The 10,088-nt window shown below is 35.6% G+C and overlaps 1 protein-coding gene across 1 annotated transcript; it reads right to left on the reverse strand.

Annotated features, from left to right (window-relative positions):
- Positions 1-990: 990 nt before the first annotated feature.
- LOC120067633 lies at positions 991-7,723 on the reverse strand (the record flags this gene model as incomplete). The annotated part of the gene is made up of 4 exons (XM_039019175.1): positions 991-1,435; positions 6,188-6,306; positions 7,094-7,210; positions 7,381-7,723. Coding segments are annotated over 4 exons (693 nt in total), but the record flags the coding sequence as incomplete, so codon positions are not given.
- Positions 7,724-10,088: the final 2,365 nt, after the last annotated feature.

Below are 10,088 nucleotides of genomic sequence, written 5' to 3' on the forward strand. Positions count from 1 at the left end.
CTCACCCATCCAGTGATACTCCTACAAATAAGTCTCCCTCCTCTCCCCACCACACGCTGGATTAACTCCACAAAAGGCAAGAGCTCTTTCAAGATATCCTTTCACTTTTAACCATCTAGTGACATGGCATGCCAACTGTGAATCCTGACCGACACCAAGACTCCACTGCCAACTATCATGCTCTTGCTAACTCTTTTAATCACCTTAAATCTAGCAAAAATTCAAATAATTGAAAACTGGGGCAAAGTTTCCTCTAAAATATGGCTAAGACACCTGTGAAAGAGGATAAATATTTACAAACAAGCTATATGAAAATCCCAAAAACGTTCAAGTACTTCACAACCTGAAATCAATCTACAAACATAGACATTCCCAACCTAATTTACTTAGCCCAACATTCAATTACAAAACATTTTACAAACTACTCCATGCAACCTTCTTATATACAAAGGTGTAACCCCAACAAAATACACATACAAGAGTGTTATTATGCACAGACTCAAGTGGCAAGCTGATTTTAGTAGGCGTTGAAACACAGTGGCTACCTGGTAAGAAAATTAAAAAAATAAAAAAGAGAGCTTGCCTAATGAGTGGCACTTATTATACGAAAGTAATGTCTCGAATATCATTGACTTTTCTTTACGGGAAATCAATATAAAATATTCAAAGTCCCATATTTCAATTCAAATAATTCCCAAAGATTATAATACAACAACTCTTTTTAAGCACAATTACAAGTCCATAAAACTCAGTCACCAATCTTGTATCCTAACCTCTAGTCATGGCAGCGTAGAGCGTCATCAAACACACAATGCAAAACTCTAGTCATACGTGCATGCAGAATAGCCCCTTTAAGGCTGAGCACCCCAACACATGGCCATCGACCTGTGTAACCTGGAGTAGGTCCCAAAGACCTTTATATATATATATACTATGGAAACACATTCACATAGCTCATGGGTAATCACCAAGAGTACATGGAACTAGTGATTTGGGAAACTACTTCTCAATGCAAACATCATGAACCACAAGCTTATTTAAATCAATGTTCTGCTACAAATAATTATTTTGAAAACTCAAGCAAATCTAACATTGAGTTCTCAAAATTTATCTACCAAAATGATTCATACATGATTCATAACATAATTTATCTACCAAAATGAATTAAAAAAATATATAATAATAATAATTTTTATTACCAAAACTAGTCTTACAGAATATAACTCATGAGGAGGGCAGCCGTGCGAGAAAAGGCCATTTAGTTCGAAGCAATTCGAGGGAGGATCCAGTACCAAGGCAAATAGTTCGAAGCAATCATTTCTCATTCCATTTCTTCTAAATGTCCAAATAGTTCTTTCCAATGTGATGATGCTTCTTCTGGGGTTCGAAATGTCCAGATGTGAGATTTGGCTTTCTCTCGACTTTCAAGAATTTCCTGCATTCCAATTACATTTTTTAAATAATAATAATAAAATTCATTCCAAGTAGTTGTGAAGTAATCATAAAAGTAATATCTGATTGTGGAAACAAGACTCGGTGTATCTTAACATACTCCGAAATGGTCCATTCGTCTCACTCAACAAAATCAAGCCAACGTTTTGAAAACTAAAAAAATTGTTTATAAAATTTGGAATTTGACTTATAATTCAACTCTTTTACTTAAGATAGATAAAAATTAAGATAAAAACCATTATAAAAAATTGAGAGGATAAACTTAGTTTTCACAAACAGAAAACAAAAAACCAAGTGGCTAGTCTTAGCAATGAGATTTTATTTTCTTTTAGATAGAAAAAATAAACATTTGACTAACCAACCAAAAAAAATATAGAGAGAAAATAAGGTATTCAAACCCACAGTCACTAGAAGAGATTACCAGAAGGAAAAAAAACAGAATAATTTTTCCTCTTTCTTTTTTCCTTTTGATGCGCACAAAAAAAGCATAATGGTTTGTATATAAAAGATGAATGGTTACAAATATCATCAAGAGTCCATCCCTAGAAACTAAGGAAAGAAACAACCACGTCAACAACTTCTTTTTATTATTGTTATAAGAGAAGGGTCCCCTAAAGAATTCCTAGGAGAACTGATAGACCTCTGATTACTAAAGTCTATGCTAGGAAGGGAGGAAGAGTGAATTAGAGGGATTATTGCATTGAGACTTAGGGCCCGTTTGGATTTCCTTGAGAAAAAAATGTTTTTCAAAAAACTCATTTTTATTTAAACAATCTTGATAAAAATTGATTAAAATACACTTGAAAAACTACTTTGAGCGGTTGCCAAATATTCCAATTTCTTCCAAAATAACTTATTTTTTAAATTAAACACTTAAAAATATATTCCACACCCACCCTTAGTTATAAATTATAGCAGTGTGTGGAGCCGCTTGTAGATCCTAATTAGTTGCAAGTGACTATTTCGGGAATCGTCTCTATAGCATGTACCGTCTGTTAGAGTGAGGGCAGGTATCTTTTTGGTAATTGACTTGGAAACACAATTATCAAAGTTCTCTCCCAAAACTCCCTCGGCCCCTAATAATCCTTTTCATTCTCAGTAATATTACAAAGTATTGAAATAGAAGAAAAGAAGACGACACAGGGAGTTTATGGAAAACTCTAATTCAGGGAAGAAAAACCACGGTAGAAAAGGACTTATTATTTGATGTCATACGTACAATAGACCCAACCTCAGATATAAATAGAATGAGGTGAAACCCTAATTTAGCAAATATAGCATAAATTACAAAGATGCCCTTAGGGCTAATTCAACGTATTTCAACACTCCCCCTCAAGTTGGGGCATAGATATCGGCAAGACCCAACTTGCTAATACAAGCTTCAAACATCTGTCTCGATAATCCTTTCGTAAAAACATCTGCAATCTGTTGGACTGAAGGTACATAGGGAATACAAATAGCTCCACAGTCTAACTTTTCTTTAATAAAGTGCCTGTCAATTTCCACATGTTTGGTTCTATCATGTTGCACGGGATTATTCGCAATACTGATGGCAGCCTTATTATCACAATACAGCTTCATGGGCCCAAAGACTACTCTCGTGAAGATCAAATAAAATTTCTGCAACCAGATTCTTCACACACTCCCAGATTCATAGCTCTATACTCTGCCTCAGCACTACTTCTGGCCACTACACCCTGTTTTTTACTCCGCCAAGTTACCAAATTTCCCCATACAAAGGTACAATACCCTGAGGTTGACCTTCTATCAGTCACAGATCCAGCCCAATCTGAGTCAGTATATGCCTCGATGCTCCGTGTGTCATGTTTCCTGAACACCAAGCCCTTCCCAGGGGTGGACTTCAAGTATCTCAAAATTTCGAGTCACAGCTTCCATGTGCTCCTCATATGGACTCTGCATGAACTGACTTACTACACTCACAACATAGGAGATGTCGGGCCTAGTATGAGACAAGTAAATCAGTTTTCCTACTAAGCGTCGATACCTCTCCTTATTCACAGGAACTCCTTCCGAAATACTTTTCAGTTTGCTATTGACCTCAATAGGAGTGTCAATAGGTTTGCATCCAATCATTCCTGTTTCCTTTAACAAGTCTAGAGTATACTTCCCACTGAGATACACGATATTACTGCTTTTGATCTTGCCACTTCCATCCCTAGAAAATACCTTAAACTACCAAGATTCTTGATTTCAAATTCACCTGCCATCCTTTGTTTTAGCTTTAGCAATTTCTGCCGTGTCATCCCCTAATAGGATGATGTCATCAACATACACTACCAAACACGGCAATCTTTCCTAAGGGTGATTTTTTGGTAAACAAGGTATGATCAGAATGCCCTTGAACAAACCCTTGGGACTTAACAAACACGGTGAACCTGTCAAACCATGCCCTAGGGACTTGCTTCAACCCGTATAAAGACTTCCTGAGTTTGCAAACATGATTCCCAAACTTAGCTTCGAAACCTGGAGATGGACTCATATAAACTTCCCTCTTCCAACTCACCATTTAGGAAGGCGTTCTTTATCATCTTATTGATGTAGGGCCAATCTTTATTTACAGCGACAGACAGAAGAACACGAATCATGTTTAACTTAGCCACTGGGGAAAAAGTTTCCGAATAATCAATCCCATACGTCTGAGTGAACCCTTTAGCAACTAACCTGGCTTTATACCTCTCGAGTGTTCCGTCAGACTTATACTTCACTGTGAACACCCATTTGCAACCAACTGTTTTGTGACCTCTAGGGAGAGCTACTAACTCCCAAGTCTTATTTGCCTCAAGAGCTCTCATTTCCTGCATTACTATTGCTTTCCATTCGGAACTTCCATGGCCGCAATGTACACTGGTAGGTATTGCTAGAGCATCCAGCTGAGTAGTAGAAGCCTTAAAACAAGGAGATGAGTTACTATAGGTCAGAAAACTATGCAAAGGGTATTTTGTACATGACCTGGTTCCCTTTCTCAGAGCAATTGGCATATCCAAAGTGGTATCATAGTTGTCAGTTTTCATTTGTCCTCTTCAGTATCAGACTTTTGAGACAATTTTGGCATCTTCTTGAGGATCTTTCAGCACCTCATTACCTCCTGAAATTTCAAACCTTCTCTGAGCTCATTTCATCATTTTCTATGTTCCCAGACTTTTCCTTCAAGACTTTCCTCTGAAACAACGGGATCTTGAACCTGAGCTGGTTCTGACGCTTGGACACTTTCCGATGGAACACCAGAGGTTTCCTGAATTTCCTTTCTGAGATTCTTCCTATAGTATGTTATCCAGGGCACTTGTTCTAGTAGGAAGAACCGACACCAACGGGATACAACAGGAGCAGAGTTAGGTTCAAGACTAGGTAGACTAGGTCTAGGAACATTAGGGCTAGGCTCAAGTTCAGGAATATTAGGACTAGGCTCAAGATTGAGGCTAATGGGTACGGAGTACGTGGAACTGTTAGTCTCTTCATTCGTGATCTCCCCCTGAAGATGACTAACGGGAAAGAACGGTTTATCTTCACAAAGTCCTATCAAGAACCTTTGATAATTGTGTTCCTTTCCATCCAAATTTTCTACACGGTAGCCATCAGAAGCTTCATCCACAACATGACACACATATATCTGTCTTACCCTAAAAAAGTTTGTCAGAAGTTTAGTTTCAGTAAGAGATCCATAACGTTAACTAACACTTACATACCAAAGTGTCATCAAAGGCTCACTTTTGGAACTAAACCATACTAAGAATTCTAAAATGTTTGCTAAGAATAATCAATGAATCTGAACTTCAGAATTAACTTTACAGAGGATTACTCTCAACTCTCAAGTATTGTCAAAATCAATAATCTTGTGATAAGGACCAAAGAAAATAAAATTCACTATTATACTGTATCTTTAAACTCCTTAGAGTTGAGATGTGTTCTTATCTAAAAAAGAGTTGAGATATGTTAAGAGGTTTAGACAATTTCCAACTGTGAGCCATATTGGGCTGCTTCAAGCCTAAACATCAGTTACAAAAATTTGTGAGCTTCAAATAAATGAAGTGCATAATATTAAAAAAAACAATAAAATAAAACATTAATATTGTGAATCATGAGATAAAGAAAAATTATAGGTTAAGTAACAAGTTTAGCCTTAAACTCTAAAGCTTGTGTCTAAAAGGTCTCCGGCTGGCCTTTAAAAATTGTGAAATAGGTCCCTAAACTTTAAAAATGTATATTAATTCTCTAAGCTTACAATTTTATTTCTAATAGGACTCTGACATATTTAAAATTTTTAAATTGACCAAATAGATATAAAATTAAAGTTTATGTCTAGTAGGACAGTAAAACATGCAACTTTATGTCAAATAGGAATGTGAATTTTAAAAGACATGAAATGGATAAAGAAATTAGACACAAAATGAGATAATCTTTTGAAAGTTCTTTTGGCATTCTACAAGTTGGTATCCTTTCTCCTTTGTGTGTTCTATCCTGTCAATTAGAAGTCTGTTTCTTGTCTCAAAAATCTAGTAGATCAGTCAAAGACTTGAGGAGACACGCCTAAAAGCTAGAAATGATTTTTGTGTCTTAAAGAGTTTGGTTCATTTGAAATCTCACTTTACATTTACAGATCTGGGCTATTGGAAATTCTTATTTTAATTCAACATAGAATGAAGAACGGCAAGATTTCAGCATTCTTGAAATATAAAAATTATATGAACCTGAGGATATTATTGTATCAGGTACATACCTGAACCTCGGAAGTTCTTTTTGTCTTTAGATTTAAACAGTCAACAAGAGCTGTCCATTTGTCAGAACAGTTATCAAAAACCCCAAGCCTGTAATATTGCTGCATCTGATGAACTGGAGCTGCCAGTAAATATAACCATTAGATTTACAAGTTAACAATTAGGTCCAAAGATGAGCTCATCAATAAGGAAAAAAGGTCTACAATTAGCAAAAATTAGGTGCAAATGTGAGTATCAGACAATCTCAACAAGGATGAGCCAATTTAAAAAATAATAATAATAATGAAAACAAAAAATTAAACAACTGGTTTGGATAAGGGACATGAGAACGTGAAAAATAGTTGTTGAAAAAATAAAGAACGTATAAACAATTCAGGTAAAAAGTTAAATGAGACTAATCCTCTTCAAAACCTGTTCCCTAATTGATATGAAACCTTAAAAAAACCTTTCCAATTATCTAATGGTAAAGAGGCTGCAAATAAAAATCTTTAATATATAAGTTTGGTACTGCAAAACCCAATAATCACAACCCAAGGAATGATCCAGAACTAGTGTGCAAATAACAAGGCTATCTCTTTAAAATAACTCTTGGCTTAACCAAAAAAATGCAATTTTACTAGATTGATAGACATGCTTTTAGTAGATTTGAATCATTTGATAGAGCATGGAGAACCATTAATAGTTCCAAAAGGCAAGTAAATTCATTCATTGTCTGGTTTCCTCGGTCTATTTTATTATCATGAGGAACGGATCAATCAAAAATAAGTAAGAGGGCCACACACTCTTTATTATAAATAAGGAGAGGGCAAACGACACAAATATGCTAGTGATTGGTGAAATGTTGTAAAAGGACAAAAAAAATGAAATTATGAAAATAATATAATTGAGTTGATCATAAGGTTGCATACAATAGCAGAACCACAGTGCATCAAAGCAGGTGGTGCAGGACAACCGCCTCCTCGATCCCATGGAGTTATTCTGCTTCTCTGGTGTTATATTCTCTACTCCTTCCATGTCTCCCAGTTCTAAAAGTATGAAGTATCTAAAACATTCAGATTGAAGAAATCAAAATCCATTACGCAGAAGAAAGAAGCAGGTATTTTGAGCACAATAAGGATGGAATAAATAGGCAGAACGTGTAATTAACAAATACTTCCACATAAATATTCAAACAAAATTGGACTCATGAACATACTTCTATCGCAACTGGATTGGTAATACAATTCTTTCCTAAAGGCTTCAGCATTCAGAGTTAGGACTTTTGACCGGTGGAGGAAGGCCGGAGGGTTGAGTTTGGTCGGCGCCGGACATTCCCCCTTTCCTGAGAACGAAACAATTTGCGTCTTCTGTGCCGGTTTAGTGGAGGAGGAAATTGTTTGTGGGCAAGATGAATGGTTTAAAGAGGGATGTTTTAAGGGTGAAGTTAACGAGGACGGGTTTATTCCGGCGAGGTCGTGTGTTGGCCGGAGATGGAGAAGGATGATCTGCAGAAGCTTTAGATCAGATTGGGCAGAGGCAGCCGGCAGCGATACTGACGGTCACGGCTCACGAGTTTGCTTTGGGAAAGAAGAAGTTTGGGAAGGCTGAGGGTTTAATTGGGCCGGTTTTTAGGGAAAAGGATAGGCCCATTGAAGCTAATAGGTTGGGTTCTAAGGCAAAGTGGCATAGCAAAAAAAGGGAAAATTTCAAAATAGCAAAACGGGAAGTTTTTGTTTTTTTTTTTCTTCTTCGAAAGTCAATGAGTTTTGTTCAATTGGCATAGTGACACTTAGTCCTTTATCGAGTAGTTCCCTTATGTGCCACTAGAGCACCCAATGATGATTTGCTTTTAACGAATTTTAATCCTAAGATAGTGATTATATTATTGTTTTTTTAATATATCACTTATATTTACTTGTAAATAATTTAATGGTTTTTAAATCTAACAGTTATTTTTCTATATTTTAATTGAATTACATGATTTTTTCAGCATTTTCAACTTCAATTTTCTAACCTTCAACAAAATCCTTTAAATATTGGTGGGGGTTAGGAATTTAAATACAAAAACATTGCTCAATGAAATTATTGTTAAACGAGAAACATAATTTTATCTTCAAGTCTCAAATTGTCAGAATTTAAAGTTCATCCAATACTTAAGCCACAACTTTGAAGTCGTTGATAAATCACACCCTTTAATCAAAGTATCATGAAGATGAACATACTTTTATTCTATAATCCGAGCTAAGATGTAGATAAAGAGAAAGACAAACTTTAGGTAGGATGTAGTGTGAGAATGAGATGTAAACAAAGATCATTGAAGGAAAGAGTTGAGGGAGACATCGAGGCATTCGAAGATGATGAAGAAGAAGACATCCGATGCTTTTTTCAATGTATATGTCTTAGAAAATAGAAGATTTTCAAAAATCTTCATATAACAGTTCCATATAATTATTTCTATTGACATGTGCTTTTTTCTTTTTTCAATACACTTAATATGCAAAGGTTCAATTGGATTATTTTGAAGTTTAGGGTTCCAATCCACTATAATGTTCCATATACACAGAGGTTAGGATATATATTTACACTTACATTATATGGTATCTTTAGCGATGTACCTGATTGTAGGAGCTCACCTAAACAACCTCTTGCACTTATCTTCACTTTGAAAATTTTCATTCAACCTATTATTCTTTTATATTCAATTATAGTCTATTTAGTAGATGCCCTTGATTGTAGGGGTAGTTTTGTATTATGAAATCTAACAAATTCTCCTAAAATGTAGGTTTAGGTATTTTTGCCATGAACCTTTATTTTAAGTTTTTTTTTTTTAAAAAATGCAATAATCTAAAAGTAGCCTTCTTTGCACTCCACCGAGTTTTTTAGGTGCATTTGGTCCATAAAATTTTAAATTGGCCATTTGAGTCTTTGAGTTTTCAAGAATAAGTTTAAAAAGATCATTTAATAGAACCATTAAATTTAAACATAAAATTTACTATATGGATTATGTGGCAATATGACTTGGAACAAAAGTATCATTTAAATCTTTTTCGCCGCTCTCTCTCCTCGTTCTTTATAGGAGGAGTAAGTGTGGTTAGGTTCAGTCCAATTTTAAACAAAACCAAGGACTAAATCGAGGTGCTCGATTTACACTAAAGAGGAATCGTAAAAAAACTGACTTTCCTTGATTTCAGTTTTTTAACTAAACCAACCCAAATCGATTCAGGTCAAGTCGGTGTTAGAAATCTTTTTTCTTTTGCTCCTCCTATATTGCTTTTCCAACCATAATAATACGATACACATAAAAAAAAAAAAAAAAAAAAAAAAAAAAAAAAAACTTAAAGCTCCAACAACTATATTTTGTTTTAAAAAATTGTAGTCCTAACTAATTACCTGAGATGGAAGTGGGAGTCGAAAATGAGGAAGAATGAGAATGGAAGCTTGAGGTTGAGCACCATTGACAGCTAGCGTGGAGAGAAGAAAGGTGTTGCGACTTCACTTGGAAGGCAGACTGTTGCGACGTGGAAAGAAGAGGCGCTACAGGAGTGAGGGAGGCTGAGTGGCTAAGGGATGAGGATTGTTGAAACAGATGTCACGAAAGTTGTTGCGCCATGGAAGAACCACTGCCCTGAAAGAAAATACGCTGCAGACTTCAGTACTAATCGCTCATGCCAATTGCTCTTCAAGGTTAACACAACCTCCAAATTCAGGCGTGCACTCGCCGGAAAAATGACTAGAACCGATAAGAAGGTTGCTCAAAACAGTAGAAATCAAGTGGAGAAGAAGGAAGAAAATTCAGTTGTGTGTCCTCTCTCACAGATCTGAACAGTATTATATAGTGTGTTAGCGGAAAGGACCATTAACGGATGAAAACTAAAATGGTCTGAACGGTTAAGTAATAAAAATTTAATTTATAAATAAAAGGAT

The sequence above is a fragment of the Benincasa hispida genome, chromosome 12 (assembly GCF_009727055.1).
Source record: "Benincasa hispida cultivar B227 chromosome 12, ASM972705v1, whole genome shotgun sequence".
Lineage (NCBI taxonomy): Eukaryota > Viridiplantae > Streptophyta > Magnoliopsida > Cucurbitales > Cucurbitaceae > Benincasa > Benincasa hispida.